Source organism: Saimiri boliviensis, chromosome 13 (genome assembly GCF_048565385.1).
Source record: "Saimiri boliviensis isolate mSaiBol1 chromosome 13, mSaiBol1.pri, whole genome shotgun sequence".
NCBI lineage: Eukaryota > Metazoa > Chordata > Mammalia > Primates > Cebidae > Saimiri > Saimiri boliviensis.
This window is the reverse complement of record NC_133461.1, coordinates 28,929,815-28,948,591: the sequence shown is the minus strand read 5'-3', so window position 1 is coordinate 28,948,591 and position 18,777 is coordinate 28,929,815. Positions and strand designations below refer to the sequence as shown.

At 43.3% G+C, this 18,777-nt stretch overlaps 1 protein-coding gene and 2 pseudogenes across 3 annotated transcripts in view; 2 read left to right on the top strand and 1 right to left on the bottom strand.

Annotated features, from left to right (window-relative positions):
* LIPG (lipase G, endothelial type) overlaps positions 1-3,818 on the top strand; it is a 70,930-nt gene extending 67,112 nt beyond the window's left edge. For all 3 annotated transcript variants that reach the window (XM_010336834.3, XM_003926076.4, XM_074383486.1), the window contains one exon: positions 2,119-3,818. In XM_010336834.3, the coding sequence (XP_010335136.1) occupies positions 2,119-2,140 (22 nt within the window). In that variant the 3' untranslated portion in view covers positions 2,141-3,818. The remainder of the gene's footprint in view (positions 1-2,118) is intronic.
* A 3,735-nt stretch (positions 3,819-7,553) lies between these two features.
* Positions 7,554-8,607, top strand: LOC120361657 (ribosome biogenesis protein NSA2 homolog pseudogene; annotated as a pseudogene).
* Positions 8,608-10,311: 1,704 nt separating this feature from the next.
* LOC101034712 (large ribosomal subunit protein uL2-like) lies at positions 10,312-18,394 on the bottom strand (annotated as a pseudogene).
* Between the last annotated feature and the right edge of the window lie 383 nt (positions 18,395-18,777).

Here is an 18,777-nt window from a genome sequence, read left to right as displayed (position 1 = left end):
TGCCGAACCCCCACCTTCCCCCTCTTTGAGAAACAGAAATGCTCGTGTATGTGGAGCTAAGTGAGACAGAGGAGTTGTCATGCTTCACTATCCCCTTCTCCCATGCTGCAATCCATTATTTCAGACATGAGGAAGGCCCATCTGGTGGTGTGAGGCAGTGGGCTCATCCTGGGGAGCCAGCCACATGACCTCTAAGCTGAAACACCTGCTGAGGAGGAAGGAGATTGTCTCCCTGCACCATGCTTACCCCCACCCCTTGCTGTAACCAGCGTACTAGATAATAATACTGCTGTGATATACCTAGCACTTAGCTTGGGCCCAGCCTGCATCCAGGGACTTACATGATCATGTTTATCATCAACCCCATGAGGTGGGGGTTGTTATCCCTGTGTACAGATGAGAAACCGAGCCTCAGGGAGACAAAGCTTCTCTCCCAAGTCCCCCAGGAATGGCAGAGGGAGTTGAAGCAGGTCGGTCTACTCCAAAGCCTGTGCCCTTGAGCACCGAGGCTCCATGTGCTTAGATGAATCTCCTCGCCTCTGTCTGGGTATCAATTATCAGGCAGCTGTGCCCAGGCTCCGGGGTGCCCTGTGATTAACCGTTTGCCACCCCTGAGGCTGGGCTGCATCCCAGCTGCTCTGTCTCCTAGTTAAAAGCTCAACACGACCACACACCCCATCATCACAGGACTCGTGCTCATCTAATTAAGAGACTTGGTTTAGCATAGGCTTGTATGATTTTCCGCTATCATAACAATTGTAAATCTTTATGTGTTAAAATTTATACATCTCAAAGTGTTTCCACTTATATTAGCTTCATCGATCTTCCAGACAACCATGTAGATTGGTCACACCCAGGAAAAATGGCTAAGTAAGGCTATTCTTTTTTTTTTTTTTTTTTTGAGATAGGGTCTTGCTCTGTCACCCAGGCTGGAGTACAGTGGCACTATCACAGCTCATTGCAGCCTCGACATCCCTGTGCTCAGGTGATCCTCCTGCCTTAGCCTCCTGAGGAGCTTGGATTACAAGAATGTGTCATCATGCCTGGCTAATTTTTGTACTTTTTGTAGAGATGAGGTTTCGCCATGTTGCCCAAGCTGGTCTCCAACCCCTGGGCTAAAATGATCTGCCTGCCTCAGCCTCCCAAAGTGCTGAATTTGCAGGCATGAGCCACCACGCCTGGTCAGGATAGCTAGTCTTATGATAAAGGCTAAGACATTTATTCTTCTTTCCTGCTTTGGAATTCATTTACCTGAGAGCATTCTATCACACCCTCTCACTACTAATTTTAGTAAACAAGTTGTCATTTCCCTTTCCCTCAAAAACAGTAGGAGCCCAAGTCATAAATGAACATTAGGAAGCCATGGCAGCACAGGTAACATGTTCACATCTTTCGCTCCTGACATGGATGCTATTCACACGTTCACTGAGAAGGAGGCTGAGATTTGGAGAGGCTCAGTGGTGTGTTCCCATAGCTGAGACTAGCACCCAGGTCTCCCAACTCCCAGTCTTGCCCCCTTCCTGCCATAACAGCATCTCTCTTGTATTTCTAGATCAAGGCAACGAGGATGCTTTGATAGTTCTCCTCACACTTGTGTGTCTGTGATTGTGCATGCGTGCATGTTGTGGATGGGTACTGGCCTAAATATACAAATGCAAGAACTGTGATGTACTCAGCTAGGGGTCTAGAGCAGGCGTCCCCAAACTACGGCCCGCGGGCCGCATGCGGCCCCCTGAGGCCATTTATCCGGCCTCCCGCCGCACTTCAGGAAGGGGCACCTCTTTCATTGGTGGTCAGTGCGAGGAGCACAGTATGTGGCAGCCCTCCAATGGTCCGAGGGACAGTGAACTGGCCCCCTATGTAAAAAGTTTGGGGACGCCTGGTCTAGAGGGTGCTGCCGCATGGTGTTTCTCAAAGTACATCTGTGGCTTGTTGGGTTAGGGAGAGATGGCAGCACTCGAGACCTTGCCCATTTATTCTGAAAGAAATGCAGGTAAAATAGTCCCCTAGGGGTGTCAGAAAGCTTGGCCTTGAGGTCAACAGCATACCCAGAATACAGGCTTGCACGTTTGCTGGTACCTGAGCTAATGAATGGCACTGTCACATGTTTTTTTTCAGTCCCACTGTGAAGCTTCCCTGAGGGTGCCCGGGCAAGTCTTGCCAGCAAGGCTGCAAGACTTCCTGCTATCCAAGCACATGGAGGAAAGTTACTGCTGAGGACCCACCCGATGGAAGGATTCTTCTCGGCCTTGACCTTGGAGTACTGGGAACAAGTGGTCTCCTGTGATGGCCGGGACTCCTCGTGGGAGGGGACTGCGCTGCTATAGCTCCTGCTGCCTCTCTTGAATCGCTCTAACTCCAAGCCTCTGTCTATACCTCCAGAGCACCAAGTCCAGATTTGAGTGTAAGCAGCTGGGTGCCCCAGGGCCTATCATGCACACTGGATTGGTTTCTTAGTTGCTGGGTGAGCCTGTACGCTGCCTACAAGGAATGCTGGCTCCAAAGAGGGTCTGTGTGGAAGGCTGTCAGCTGCTTAGCTTGCCTTGAGCCTTACTGAGAAGTCCTTCTGTTGGGAGCTGACTCATGTCATGGGAGCAGGCCTGATATCTTGTTCAGGCTCTGACTGTTGGGTTCTCATGGACTGAACTGACCACACTGGCTATATCTTAGCTATTCCGTCCTGCTCCCCAGCTCACTCTCTGAAGCACACATCATTGGCTTTCTTACTTTTCTGTTCATTTTTTAATTGAGCAAATGTTTATTGAACACTTAAAATTAGTTAGAATGTGGTAATGGGCATATTACTGAGCCTCTCCATTCAAAACCCAGTGGAGTTGAGATTTCTTGACCCCCTTTCTATTTGGATGGTATATGTGTATATGCATGGGGAAAGGCATTTGGGGCCTGGTGGAGGCTGTAGGATGTAAGCATCAGGGATCCTGAGGCTTTAAGTGGTTTCTATTTTTTCTTAGTTAATATGTGCCGCCTCCCTTGTGAGTGACGTGTTTGATCACTAGCAGAACAGCAAGCAGAATGTCATCCATGCTGGGGCCAGGATGATGGCCAGTTGCCAGATACAACTGCTTTGGAGCAAATCTCTTCTGTTTAGGGAGATAGAAGGTATGACGTATGTAATACATACCTGTGTCCACAGAAACCAGCACCTGCCAGACGGAGCTGGTTCTAAGAGTTAATGTAGTGCTTTTTTCCTCCTTGAAATATTTTGCTTCAATACCAGAGCCTTTTCTCGTTGAAATTCTTGGAAAAGCCACCGATTCTAGATCTTGGTTTGAATTAATACACACAATATCTGAGACACCTATACTTTTCAAAAGATTTGTGTGTGTACATTACCTAATTAGAGTAGGGAGAGAAGGGCAGCTATTATTATCCCTATTTTACAAAACTGAGGCTTAGTGAGGTTCAGCCACGTGCCTAGACTTATATACCTAGTTAGTGGTGCAGCCAGGCAGAGGACCCAGATTTCCTGGAGGCAAAGTCCATCTCTGAAACTCCATGAAGATGTTTGCAACCAATTCCCACCAATACACTCTAGGTGTGAGACAAACAAGCAAACAAGGCCTTTTTTTTTTTTTTTTTTTTTTTTTTTGTAGAACCATCAATAAAATCCTAAGCCCTTTTATTAATGTATAACCAGGAGAATATCTGTGCCAAGAGATTGGACGTTTTATGGCTGAGATTCGCCAGGAAGTGTGGGGGAGGAAGAACGATTTTCTTTGTACTTAGGTTTTCTAAGGACATTGTTTTAATCTGTATCATGCCAAAGTTGTATCACTGTTAAACTTTTGAAGACATAACCAGTTAACTGTTCATTCAAGGTTCTCAAGCCAACTCTGTGCTTGTCTTGTTTCCGTGATTGCTTTCTAGCCGAAGTGAAGCTTGCATAGGTTGAGTATCCCTTATCCAAAATGCTTGGAATCAGAAGTGTTTCAAATTTCAGGTTATTTTCAGATTTTGGAATATTTGCATATACATAATGAGGTATTTTGGGAATAGGACCCAACTCTAAACATAAACCTTATTTATGTGTCATTTACACCTTATCCACGTAGCCTGAGGGTAATTTTATACAATATTTTAAATCATGTGCCTTAAGCACGGTTTGTGTTAAGTACTTATGTGTGGGGTTTTCTACTTGTGGTGTCTTGTTGGTGCTCAAAGAGTTTTGGATTTTGGAGCATTTCAGATTTTGGATTTTTGGATTAGGGATGCTCAACCTGTATTATTGGCTGTACATCCTGGTCACTTCTGACTTCTGTTTTTACTAAAGGAAGGTTTTGGGAATTGAATTCTCAGCAGGTTGTATATTTATACACCTGGCTTGAAGCCTTAATTGTATATAATGATGCTTTTTTAAAAATGCTACCTAGAGGACTATTTATTTCTCAAGTGTATATAATGTATAAAAACAAATATATCGTTAGTTTTTACCTAAGGTTAACCAATTTCAAGATTAAATTTTTAAAGTAGTAAAATAATAAAAAATTATAAAGTTCTTAATGGTCTGGCAACTCAATTCTTCTTTTGCTTTTTTTTGACAGAGCCTCTCTCTGTTACCCAGGCTGGAGTGCTGTGGTAATCTCAGCTCACTACAACCTCCACCTCCTGGGCTCAGGTGATCCTCCCACCTCAGCCTCCCAAGTAGCTGGGATTACAGGCATGCGCCACCATACCTGGCTAATCTTTGTGTGTTTAATAGAGATAGGGTTTCACCATGTTGGCCAGGTTGGTCAGACTGGTTTTGAACTCCTGGCCCAAAGTGATCCACCTACCTCAACCTCCCAAAGTGCTGGGATTATAGGTGTAAACCACCGGGCCTGCCCAATTCTTAAAGTTTGAAAGCATTATAACTGCCCCAACCTAAGGCCTGACAAAAAGTTACTCTAATATAAGGCCTGCTCTTTATTTGACACTCATTGTTGGCAGAAGTGGTTCACTAAAGAACCAGAACCAGAACAAGAACATCCTTTTCCCAAAGATGAGAAGAAAAATTACTTCAATTGTAGCAGCTTAAAGGCCTGAAGGTGGATATTAGGAAGAACAGGGAGCTTGGCTGGACATTGGGGAGCATTAGTGAGGCTATAGGTCTGGTTGAAGGGGACCTAGATATCACTGACTTGGACCAGAGAGAAGCTGATTTCTCTATTGGTTAAAGTCCCAGTTGGTAATAAGGTTCTATTCTACAGTCCAAGAGGGGTTCAGGTTCTAAGGTTTTCACTGTGCCATTCATAGGGTATTCCTTGCATCCCCACAGCCCAGAGGTTCCCCATTAGGTCCCTTATCAGCCAGTGGAAAGGTAGAAAAGGGAAGGGATGGACAGTCTCCTCGTAAAGACATGACTGAGAAGTTGCCTACATTCTATTGGTTGGAAATGAATCCATGGTCACATCAGAGGCTGGGAAATACTGTCTTTGTTCAGGGTGCCCATGGGCTCAGCTGAAGATCCAATTACTAGTTTTTATTTATTTATTTTTAAAAACTAACATATAATAATGGTACATATTTGTGGGGTAAATAATGATGTTTTGATACATGCAAGGCATAGTGATCATATCAGAATAATTAGCATATCCATCATCTCAAACATGTATCATTTCTTTGTGTTGGAACATTCAATATCCTTCTTTTAGTTACTTGAAACCATATTTTAGTAACTCTAGCTACCCTGCAGTGGTATAAGACACTAGAACTTATTCCTCCTGTCTAGATGTAATCTTGTTTTTTCTTTTTTTTTTTTTTTTGAGATGGAGTCTCACTCTGTAGCCCAGGCTTCAGTGGCACAATCTTGGCTCACTGCAACCTCTACCTCCTAGGTTTAAGTGATTCTTCTGCCTCTGCCTCTCAAGTACCTAGCATTACAGGCATGCATCACCACACTCAGCTAATTTTTGCAGGGTTTCACCATGTTGACCAGACTGGTCTTGAACTGACCTCAAGTGATCCACCCGCCTCAGCCTTCCAAACTCTTGGGATTATAAGCATGAGCCACCATGCCTGGCCACTAGCTGTCATTTTGTATCTTTTAACAGTTTTGTCCCTGTTTCCCCTTCCCCCTACCAATTACTACTTATAAAAAGGGAAATTGGATATTACTATCTATTTGTCAGGAATCAATTTTTATCTGCCAAAGCCAGAGAGACAGATCAGAGTACCCTTTAAATGATTAAATCCTGTAGTTGATTTTTAGTAATCTGAAATTGCTCTATGACTATGAAGTATGAGTTACATCAGTTTGACTCTATTTCTGGTCTTAAGTGTGAAAACATTTTAAAATGAGAAGAAAGCTTTATGTAAGGGGCTTTAATGTTGGTGGAAATTCCACTGTCCCTCTCTACCAAGGACATTCTGAAACCAGGCTTGATAATGGCTGTAGGGAGTTGGGGTAGACAATAAGAGGTAAGTTCTTAACTTAGTTCAGATGTCAGAGGAAAGCAAAAAATGGTGACTCTGGCATACCAAAGAAAACTGCTGAAATTTCCCAAAGGAAGAGCCATAGCCTGGATGACTTCAAGTACCTTGTTTGACTTGGGGGTTCAGTTACTAATTAGAGTCAGGGGAACATCCACAGGCCTTCCTTTGACTCTCCAAACAAGCTGAAGCCTCAAACTCCTTGAAAGAATGGATACAAAATAGGTATTAGAACAGTCTTTGTCATCAAATATGCTATTTCTCAGTTATCACCTCTGTGTTCAGAGCTACCCTGAGCCCTCTGCTATGTAAGCTCTCGGAGGGCACAGATTTTTATCTGGCTTGTTATCTGCCATTGTCTTAGAACCTAGAATAGTGTCTGGAACATTATGGGCATTCAATGAATATTTAAATAGATGAAATTAGATATAAGAAACCAGGTGCTTAAACAGGCAGGAGGTAATCTGGGAAAAGAGCAGTTAGTTTGAAATCAGAATTCTTGGTGTGTCAGCTAGCATTATGTGAGCTTTAGGCTAAATATAACCTTTCTGAGTCTCTATCTGCTCATTTAAGAAACAGAGACAATACTCAGGGTTGTTGTGAATATTAAAGGTACATGGTAAGAAAGAAAGTATGTGTGTTTTGTAAACGTTTGAATAGATAAGACAAAGATAAAAATAAAATCATTTCCATGTATATGTGGAAATTTTATGTATGATAAAGGGAGTCTATTAATCTTTGGGAAAGAAATGGATGGATGATGAAAAAGTAAAGCTCATTTAATAAAGAGAAACAAAATTAGATCCTTATCTTAACTTGCAACAAAGATGAATTCCAAAATACCTGTTGGGTACTATGCTTATTACCTGAGTGATAAAATAATCTCCCCAGCAAACTTCTGTGACATACCATTTACCTATATAACAAACCTGCACTTGTACCCCTAAACCTTAAATAAAAGTTAAAAAACCATCAATCTCCCCAAAACAAAAATGAATTCCACTTGAATAAAAGGTATAAATGTGAAAGTCATCATGCTAATAGATATTATGAAACCTGTATAAAAACTGAAAAAATGTAAAATGTCACAATTAGAATAAGAAAATTTAAATAGAGCTTTTCCTGTCGTGGCCTGCGTGGTGTCGGCTCGTGGGTCTCAGAGACCCGAAAACTAAGAGCATTTTTACGTCCCTGGGGCCGCTCCTGGCAGCTCTGCGGCCATCACCATGCCACAGAACGAATACATTGAATTACACCGTAAACGCTATGGATACCGTTTGGATTACCATGAGAAAAAGAGAAAGAAGGAAAGCCGAGAAGCTCATGAACGTTCAAAGAAGGCAAAGAAAATGATTGGTCTGAAAGCTAAGCTTTACCATAAACAGCGCCACGCTGAGAAAATACAAATGAAAAAGACTATCAAGATGCATGAAAAGAGAAACACCAAACAGAAGAATGATGAGAAGACTCCACAGGGAGCAGTACCTGCCTATCTGCTGGACAGAGAAGGACAATCTCGAGCTAAAGTACTTTCCAATATGATTAAACAGAAACGAAAAGAGAAGGCGGGAAAATGGGAAGTCCCTCTGCCTAAAGTCCGTGCCCAGGGAGAAACAGAAGTATTAAAAGTTATTCGAACAGGAAAGAGAAAGAAGAAGGCGTGGAAGAGGCTGGTTACTAAAGTCTGCTTTGTCGGAGATGGCTTTACAAGAAAACCACCTAAATATGAAAGATTCATCAGGCCGATGGGCTTGCGTTTCAAGAAAGCCCATGTGACACATCCTGAACTGAAAGCCACATTTTGCCTACCAATACTTGGTGTAAAGAAGAATCCTTCATCCCCACTGTATACAACTTTGGGTGTTATTACCAAAGGTACTGTCATTGAGGTAAATGTGAGCGAATTGGGCCTTGTGACGCAAGGAGGCAAAGTTATTTGGGGAAAGTATGCCCAGGTTACGAACAATCCTGAAAATGATGGATGCATAAATGCAGTCTTACTGGTTTGACAGCAATTTAATATGTAAGTAGAGGACTATACACCAATTGGAAAAACTGCCATTACTGTACTGTTTCTCAATACTACCAAACAGCCATACATGTCTGCAATCAAGATTTATTGTAAACATTAAAATGGTCCCGTTGTATAAATGGTCTTTATTTTGAAATCTACTTAGACCCCCCCATGTTAATAAAACTGATTGAAAAAAAAAAAGAAAATTTAAATAGAACAATAAATATTAAATAAATTAAAATGCTAATAAAATATTTGCCTTGGGGCTGGGCGCAGTGGCTCATGCCTGTAATCCCAGCACTTTGGGAGACCAAGGCGGGTGGATCACCTGAGGTCAGGATTAGAGACCAGCCTGGCCAACGCAGTGAAATCCTGTCTCTACTAAAAGTACAAAAAATTGCCAGGTGTGTGTGGTGGCAGGCGCCCGTAATCCCAGTTACTCAGGGTGCTGAGGTAGGAGAATCACTTGAACCCAGGAAGTGGAGGCTGCAGTGAGCCGAGGTCATGCCATTGCACTTCAGCCTCGGCGACAGGAGCAAAACTCCTTTTCAAATATAAATAAATAAAATAAAATATTCTCCTTGATTTCATATATTTAAAAAACTTCCTAGTCTTGGAGATTTTTCTGGGAAATTTTACCAGGATTTCAAGGAGCATATACTCCCAAACTTACACAAGTAGTTCCAGATAACAGAAAAAAGGAGAAATATTTCCAAATCTTACCAACTTATTTAGGAAAAAAAAATTATAGGCCAAATTTCATTGTGAACATAAATGAAAAGTTCAAGGAACCCTGTGCACGGTGGTATGCACCACCATTCTGGAGAATAATATAGCGCTGTTTAATGAATTTAAATATATATACTTTATAACCTGCATCTCCCACACTTTCTCTATCTATATATCTGTATCTATATATATCCTAGAGCTATTCTTACATTGGTTCCTAGTGGGACATGTTAATTATACTTATGCCATTATTGTTTATTACAGTGGAGTGTTGGGGGCAACCTAGACGTATTAGGTTTCTATTGCTGCCTAACAAATTATCCCAAATTTAATGGCTTAAAATGATGTCCATTTATAATCTCGCAGTTTCTGTGGGCCAGGAATCCAGGCACAGGCCAGCTGGGTCTTCTGTTCAGGTCTCATAGATGTTCAATCACAGCCTTCGCTGGGTCTGTGATCACATCTAATGCTGGGGTCTTTATCCAAACTCATCAGATTGTTGACAAAATTCAGTTCCATGTGGATGTAGAGCTCATGGGCAGCTTTCATTTTCTTGAGGCCAGTAAGATAAGCATCTCTTTCATGCATCACCTTCTTTTATAGGCCTCGGCTGATTACATCAGGACCACCCAGGGTGCTTTCTCTTTTGATTCATGCTGTCAACTGATTAGTAACCCAATCATAGTAGTGACATCCCATAATAGTCACAAGCTCCACCCACACATACAGGCCAGGGATTGCACAGGGCACATCCGCCAGAGTGTAGGAATCTTGGGACCATAACAGAATCTGCCTACCACACCAGTGTCCTTCCCTGGGGTTATGGGTAAGCAAAAATGCAGTGGACTCATTTTAGGGCATGCAAGGTAACATGGAATAGAATCCTTGAACTAGATGCAAATTGGATGGGTCTTGAAAACCACTAAATAAAAACAAAACAAAACAAAAAAAAAAAGATTGATGTTTAAGTACAGGATATTTTTTGGAAATTAAATGCATAATAGATCCATGTAACAGACCTGCATGTGTATCCCATGAATCTAAAATAAAAATAGAAATTATATAAAAGTATATACTCAAAATAACATTATATATATATATATTTGGCATAAAGACAAACTTTATTGAGCCCCTCAGAACTAGTTCTCTTTCTCCTGCACAGTCTTGGTTTCCCGAGACGTCCAGTCCCGTGGGCAGCAATGAGACCCACTATGTGGCCAGCAGCGGCATCTCTGCGAGGGTGGAGGGCTTGGCAACACGCTGGTGGTTGCCACCTCCAAAAGGATGCTCTACGGAGTTCATGGGCACACCCTGTGCTTGTGGCCAGCAGTTCCTCTTTGCCTTATATTTGTGGTAGGCTCAGCCAGGCTTCAAGATAGGTTTGTCAATTCAGCCACCTCCAGGCACCACACCAACCGCAGCTCTGTTGGCTGAGGAGAAAACCTTCCTGGAGACAGAGGGCAGCGTCACCCGGGTCTTCTTGGTGTCAGGGTTGTGGGAGATAACGGTGGCATAGTTCCCTGATGCCCAGGCCAGCTTGCCACAGTCTCCAGGCTTCTCCTCCAGGCAGCACAGGATCGTACCCTCAGGCACGGTGCCCACAGGAAGCAAGCACATTGCCAAGGCTGAGCCGGCCTTCTTGCCGCAGTACACAAACTGGCCCGTGTGAATGCCCTCGGCGGCCTTGAACAGCCCCATCGGCTTCTTTAACCGGTAGAGATCCCGCTGCGGCCCGGGTTGTGGATAATGTTCTTTACCACGCCCTTGACCAAGCCGTGCGGCTCCGCAAAATCCACGGTGCGCAGGCGCACAGCGTCCTTCCGGTGCTTCCGGTGCGCGCGCAGCACAGACCCGGCGCCATTCCTCAGTCTTCTGCTCACGCGGCCCGTGGCGACAGGTCCTGCTCACGAGCAGCCGAATGGAGCAACACGATATATTTTATAAAAATTATCTATCGAGTGTGTTAGAGTGGGCGTCCCTGGTGGACAGGAAAATAATGAAAGTTGGAATTAAGTAGAAGGTGGAAAATGCAAGTGAAGCCAGAGAGACTTTCAGAATGACGCAATGCCACGAACAGAGGAGAATGGGTAAGTCAGCTCTGAAGCTGAGGTCCAAAAATAAAACAAGAAAGTGAAATAATTAAATTAGAAACGAAATTCTTCGACACAGCCTTTTCCTTGCTCATTCTTTGTTGTCAGTGACCTATAATGATTCTAAGCACAAGTAGAGCAATTCCTAACTCAGTGTATGAGAACCCCAGCCCCGGTTTCAATGGTTTCATTTCCCAAAGCACCGGTTTCCCTCACAGTCTGTTGGATTTGCAGGGTGGGTTGTGCAGAGGCTGAACTCAGGTGTAGTTGTTGCTGGAGAGGAGAGGAATGTCCTGGCAGTACCCAAAAATGAGTCCTCTCCAGGAGTAGATAGAAGGAGAGACAAACCACATAATCTGGTCAACTCTGCTTTATCTAAAAGAACTAACTCCTTTATTAAAATAACAACATTAGCAAAATGGTACAAGATCTATACTTATATGGCCAGGCATGGTGGCTCATGCTTTTAATCCCAGCACTTTGAAAGCCTGAGGCAGGAGGATTGCTTGAGGGTAGGAGTTTGAGACCAGGCTGGGCAAGACACTGTCTCTACAAAAGGATTTAAAAATTAGCTGGGTATGGTAGCGTGCAACTATAGTCCTAGCTACTTGGGAGGCGAAGGTAGGACTAGTGCTTGGCCCAGGTGTTTGAGGTTACAGTGAGCGGTGATCACATCACTGCACTCCAACTTGGGCAACAGAGCAAGACCCTGTCTCTAAAGAATAAGTAAACAGGGCCGGGCGCGGTGGCTCACGCCTGTAATCCTGGCACTTTGGGAGGCCGAGGTGGGTGGATCACAAGGTCAAGAGATCGAGACCATCCTGGTCAACATGGTGAAACCCCGTCTCTACTAAAAATACAAAAGATTAGCTGGGCGTGGTGGCGGGTGCCTGTAAACCCAGCTACTCAGGAGGCTGAGGCAGGAGAATTGTCTGAACCCAGGAGGCGGAGGTTGCAGTGAGCCGAGATCGCGCCATTGCACTCCAGCCTGGATAACAAGAACAAAACTCCGTCTCAAAAAAAAAAAAAAAAAAAAAAAAGAATAAGTAAACAAATAAATAGAAATTATACTTATAAGCAGTCTCCAATTCATAAACAAAAGTGCATTTTTAAATGGAATGTAGAGCTTGTTCAAGCTTTTCCCACAGGGACAGTGCTGTAGACCATGGTTATATTCCTAGTGCTTGCTAGACTACTAGTCTATTCCATGTGTCATGTAGCTGAAATACAGTTGGGTTCTGTGTCTTAGGAATCAGGCTATTAGAGAAAGAAGGAAAAGAAGGAAGACTTTCAAGGCCAACTCTAGTTAAAATATTTAACTGGGCCAAGTTTGTGTTTTTTGATCTCTGACATTTCTTTCTTTTACCTCTTACTTCCCTCATTCTTCATTATATTGGGAGTGAGATAATTAATATATGGCAGTGGAGCTTAATGACTTTTTTTTTTTTTTTTTTTTTTTTTTTGACAGAGTCTCTGTTGCCCAGGCTGGAGTGCCGTGGCACAGTCTCGGCTCACTGCAACCTCCATCTCCCGGGTTCAAGTGGTTCTCCTGCCTCAGCCTCCCGAGTAGTTGAGAGTACAGGCGCACACCAACACGCCCAGCTAATTTTTTTGTATATTTAGTAGAGAAGGGGTTTCACCATGTTAGCCAGGATGGTCTCAGTCTCCTGACCTCATGATCCACCCACCTTGGCCTTCTAAAGTGCTGGGATTATAGGCGTGAGCCACTGTGCCTAGCCTTAATGACCATTTTTAAAATGGCCACAGAAATTTCCATCCAGCAGGTGGACAACTCCCCTTTTCTTGGCCATTCCTCTGTTGCTGACCATCAGATCCACATTCCTTTTTTGTCCACCCTGGTCCCCTGGCATCTCCTTTCCTGGTCCCTGTGACATATTATCATGTGGCTTCAAGCATTTCCCCTCCCATACCCCTCAAGTGCTCCATTTTCCAAATGCATTTGATTTCCTGCTCCCTTAGCGCCAGCTCTCTCTAGCTGATTTCCACAAGAGATCTTTTGGGAGCTTGTAACTGAACTGAAGTCATGAACATTGTCAATAGGTAATAGACCTTTACCTGGCCCAGAGTAGTCTGCATTGTTTAAAGAAGACACTTGTTAATCCAGAGCCATCTTTGATTTGCATGGAGGCAGTAAAGAAAATCAAAAGGAAAGTTTCCTTTCCCTAGCAAGCAGACTCAGGGGGGGAAAAAAAAAAAAGGAAAGTTTCCTGTGGGGGTAGGGAAGCACTGGAGCAGGGCATCCGCCTTACACATAGGCTAGGTCTGCTTGGGAATCTTTCTTTTAATCCAGGTCCCTAAAATATTCCTGATTTTCACAGTTGATTTCATTCCTTCCCTCCTTAACTTACAGAGCCGTTCAGTAAACACCAGTATTTGTCCCTCCGCATATGCCCAGTGGTTTCCATGGCAGCAGCAGTTGCCATAGAGAGGGGAAGAGAGGTGTCAGTGCCCTCTTTTGTAACTGTGAGTTATCTATAAATGGAGGAGTGGCCTCTTCTGAAAAAATTAATATGTAAATAAAAGGACTAAGAACAAAACAGATATAAATCAGGGCCCAAGTCATTTGTTTTCCTAAACCTCTGTGGTTATCCACACTATTTAACCTTGACTTTCCTTAAATCCAACAGTGCATGTGTGTGTGCAGTGGGGAAGGGCTTAGGACAGGTCCAAGCAGGCGAGGGCTCAGGCCCAGGGGCCAGCTGGGGCAGCAGGGAGCAGAGTTATCTGGGCCAGTGCTAATTATTTAAGCCCAAATGAGTCCACATGCTAGGTGGTTTTGGAAAGAATTGGTGATGGACAGATGCCACATGAGAAAGGATTGAGGCCAGGAACAGAGAGGCAGGGTTATCGCACTGGAATGGAGAAGCTAAAATGACATTATCTTTGCTTCTGCCCTGGTTATTATCCCAAGGCAACTTCAGTAGGCTTGTTATGAAGTCAGAGCGTCAACTATTGTGAGGGACAGCATTCCATCATGATCTTGATAATTCATTTTCATTTTCCTGCCAGAGATGTCAATCCTACTGTTCATCCTGTGTCCTCTATTAGCTACACAGAGTGTCTTTCTTCTGCCTAGGCTGCCCCAAATTCCATTCTTTTTGATCAGCTAAAAAGAGGTCCTAGGAAATGTGGCTTCACAACCCTGAGGTTTGTTTCCCCAACTGCTGCCTCTCTCTCTCTCTCTCTCTCTCTCTTTCTCTTTTTAGAGACAGGGTCTCACTGTGTGGCCCAGACTGAAGTGCAGTGGCACCATCACTGCTCACTGCAGCCTCGACTTCCTGGGCTCAAGTAATACTCGCACGTCACCCTCCCAAATAGCTGGGACCACACGTGTACTCCACTATGCCTGGCTAGTTTTTGTATTTTTTGTAGAGACGGGGTTTTGCCATATTGCTTAGGTTGTTATCGAACTCCTGGGTTCAAGCAATCTACCCACCTTGGCCTCCCAAAGTGCTGGGATTACAGATGTGAGCCATTGGGACTGGCCATGCTGCCTCTCTCTCCTTTAAGGTAGACTTCATCTCTCCTTCCCCTCCTTCCTGCTTCTTTCTCCTTCTCCTCCCTCCTCCTCTTCTTCTTCTCACAGTTTTTTATTGAGCTATAACAGGCACACAATAAACTGCACACAGGTAAATCATGTAATTTGACATTTTAATATAGGAAATCATCACAGAACTAAAAGCCTTACCACATCAAGACTGTGAACATGCTACCACCAGCAGTTTCCTGGTGCCCCTTTGCAATTATTTCCACTTCCATCTCCTCAAGTTTTCCCTGATCTGCTTTCTGTCATTATAGATTGGTTGCATTTTCTAGAATTTTATGTAAAGTGGAGTATATGTAAAGTGTGTTCTCTTTTGTGTCTGCCTTCTTGCACTCAGCATAATTATTTTGAGATTCATCCATGTTTTTGCATGGATCAGTTGTTCTATTTTATTGCTGAGTAGTATTCCACTATATAGATAAATAACATTTTGTTTATCCATTTACTAGTTGAGGAACTTTAAGTTGTTTCCAGTTTTGAGTTATTATGAGTAAAGCTACTATGAACGTTTGCATATGAGTCTTTGTATGGATATGTGCTTTCATTTCTCTTGGGAGTAGAATGGCTGGGTCATATGGAATGTATATGTATAACTTTTAAAGAAATTGCCAAACTGTTTTCCAAAGTAGTTGTACCATATTACATTGCCACCAGCATCAGAATTCCAGTTGTCCTACGTTCTCTCCAATACTTGATATGGTTGGTCTTTTCAATTTTAGTCATTCTCACAGATATATCATGGTATCTCATTGTGTTTTAACTTGCATTAACTAATGATGCCGAGTATTTTTAATGTATTTATTTGCCATTGACATATTTTCTTTGGTGAAGTATCAGTTCAGATCTTTTGCCCATTTTGAGGAAAGCTGTTTACTTTCTTATTGAGTGTTGGGCATTCTTTATGTAATGGATATAAGTTCTGGATATACATTCTTTATCAGATATATGATTTGCAAATCCCATTTTATTTGTCATTTCATTCTCACATTAGTGTCTTTAAAGGAGTGGAAGTTTTAAATTTTTATGAAATACAATTTATCAATTTGTTTTTTTAGAGATGTTGCTTTTAGTATCATCTGTAAGAAGTTCACAAAGACAAACACCTGGTTGGTGGAGAGGGGCAAGGGGAGGTGGGTCCCACCAAGCAGGTGTTTGTCCCAAGAGCTAACCCCAGTAAACTTCAGCATGCAAATCTCTATCTCAGACAGTGTTCCCAGGGAATCCAACCTAAGACAGATGATTATTTTTTAATCAGTTTGCAAATAATGCAAGGACTTAAAAGATTGTAACTATCAATCTTCAAGCAGCCCAGGAGGCTCAGGTATGAGAGATGGGGAAAACAGAAAGGCAAATCTGTCAGTGGCCCCAGGTGGTATACAGTCCAAGTCACTTGTCTTAGTCCAAGGGGCTTTCCCTGTCGCATCTCACATCACTGTGTGTATCTACCTGACAGTGGGAGGCAGAGAAAGTACCTGGGAGGCTTCTGCCTCCTCAGAGTGGTAGGAACCTGGATGACACAATGGAGAGAGAGAGGGAAAGAGGGAGTTTTTCTGTATAGGGCCAGGGAAGCTGAACAGAGGCTCTCCCACTGGGAACAGGGGATCACAGCATTGGAGGGGTGCCCTGATGAAGAAGGTAAAGAAGACCACTTTGTAGCTTTTTTCAGTTCCTATTCAATGAGGGTGGAGGTGGGAGATGATAAGTCAGAGGAAATTGTACCAGAAGTACTAGAAAATTGAACATTGTAGTATTCACATGTTTTCATTCGCCTGCAGATGCTGATGAAACCCAGAGTGAACAGAAGCAAGGTGTGGGCAAACAAGATCTAACAGATGTGTTTCCTAATTACTCTTCTTTGCCACAGACATGAGCCAACATTGTGTTTTCTATCTTGACATAAATCTTGTCTTAGTCTGTCCCAAGGATATGTGCTCACCTTTTTTTTTTTTTTTTAAGATAGAATAGTGCCTTCAAAAAAAGACTTTGGCTGGCCGAGCATGGTGGCTCATGCCTGCCCTCCCAGATACTTGGGCGGCTGAGGCAGGAAGACAGCATGAGCCCAGTGGTTTAAGACTAGCCTGGGCAACATAGCAACACCCTGTCTCTAAAAAAGTTTTCAAACAGTCTTGGACTTCCTCATGTCAGTGAGTATCACTGTATACAGCAGAGATACTTACATATATATTTTTGTAAATTGAATCATAAAATAATGACAAATATATTAATTGTATTACAAAGTCCTTTTACCTATGTTCCCGCATTTCATCTTTACAATAGTCCGTGTGGCAGATATTTCTCCTTGGAAGAGAACACTGAAGTTCAAGGAGGTTAAGTGGCAGGTATGAGGCATCTTAGTGAAAAAATTTGGCTTTAAACATGGGTTCACAGACACTAAAACCTGAGCTGCATCCTTCCCTTAAAAGCACTATAAGACTTTGCCTTTCTGAAGACTCCTTTAGTGAGTTTCTCTGTTCTGTATAAATTTGGATGTTCATCTATTATGAAGTGAGGGCCGCCTGCTTTCTTTGGGAAAGCATCCATTTCAAAACTTTCTCATAAGAAAGTGGACAGTGAAGAAATACTGTTTCTCCTGCATCAGGCTAGTGGGAGATTGGCAGTTGCCAAGATTTCCAAACTTGCCCAACTGGATCTCTGGGGACATCCAGTATCACACACATTCCTGAAGAATAGCTTAGAGACGTTTTACCAGCAGAGCCACTCCTGTGATGGGAAGGGACAGCACCTGGAAAGAGGAGCAGCTACAGGAGCAGGAGCGGCAAGGAGGAGGAATCTATGAACTGAGTCCTGGATGTGCTCCAGCTATCAGTCCTGGACATGCTACCCTATCAGTAGGCTCAGAAGGTTCTAGAAGTCATGGAGGGTCCAGCATGAAGCCAGGCCCTTTTCAGGCCTATCACATTTAATCTTCACTGTACTGGTGTGAGGCCAGTTTTTCCTTCCTTGATTTCAAATGGGAAATGGAGTCTTGGAGAGGCTGAAATACCAAGGCTTAGCAAATGTTAAGTGGTGGTTAGGATTTGAGCCCAGGTCTCTTTGACTCCAAATCTGTTGTTTTTAAATCACTGTGTTGTATTGAATATAGAGTGAGGCAGAATAATGAATTGTATTGCATTCAGACCCATATTTAAAATATTTCTTCAATATTTGCTTAGTAAGGGGGGAGAAGCTGGTAATGGGGGGAGGGGCAGGGCTTTACTCAGCAGACAGAGTCTGCTAGGTAATGTAATGCTCCTCTCGCCTTGTAAGGCAGACCACAGCTCTGTGCTTATCTAAGCTTATTATTGGTAGACATCTTCTTTCCCATCTCAACCCACTCATCAGAGAATCCCTTATAAGCACAAGCAGTTTGGACCCTGAGAGGTGGCCTTGTAAACGGTGATGCCAGAAGGGTGGTATGCTGAATTCTGGTTCCCCAGGCACTGCCACTATTTTCCGTATGGTCAGGCCGCAGGCCACATCCGAGGGTCTCAGAACATGAAACCCCAAAATGAAGGTCTCAGAATCAGCTCTGTCTGCCCTGCTGCCCTCCTGTCTCTGGCCTCTCATTCTTTCCTGAGGCTAGTCATGGAAACTAGACTCCCTCTTCCCTAAGGCAGGTGTTAGAAACCAGAACCACTTTCCCCCAAAACCAGACATGAAACCTGAAGATATTACTCTAATTTTCTCTTTGCCTGTCTGTGTAAGAACTGGCCATAAAGGGATCATCTGACCTACCTTGTCCAATCATATTTCTGCATGGTTGTTCATACTTTGTTGAATCTAAGCATAAAAACGAACAGTTTCCCCTGCATCTTTGGGTCATAACACCTCCATTCCAGAGAGGGTCCTGTTCCAATCCAGAAGGAGGACATGCTGCAGAGAAATGCCAGGAAGAAACCAGACAGGCCTTGCTGGGTCTGGGTTTCCCCATTTCTTCTTCGTCTTTTTTT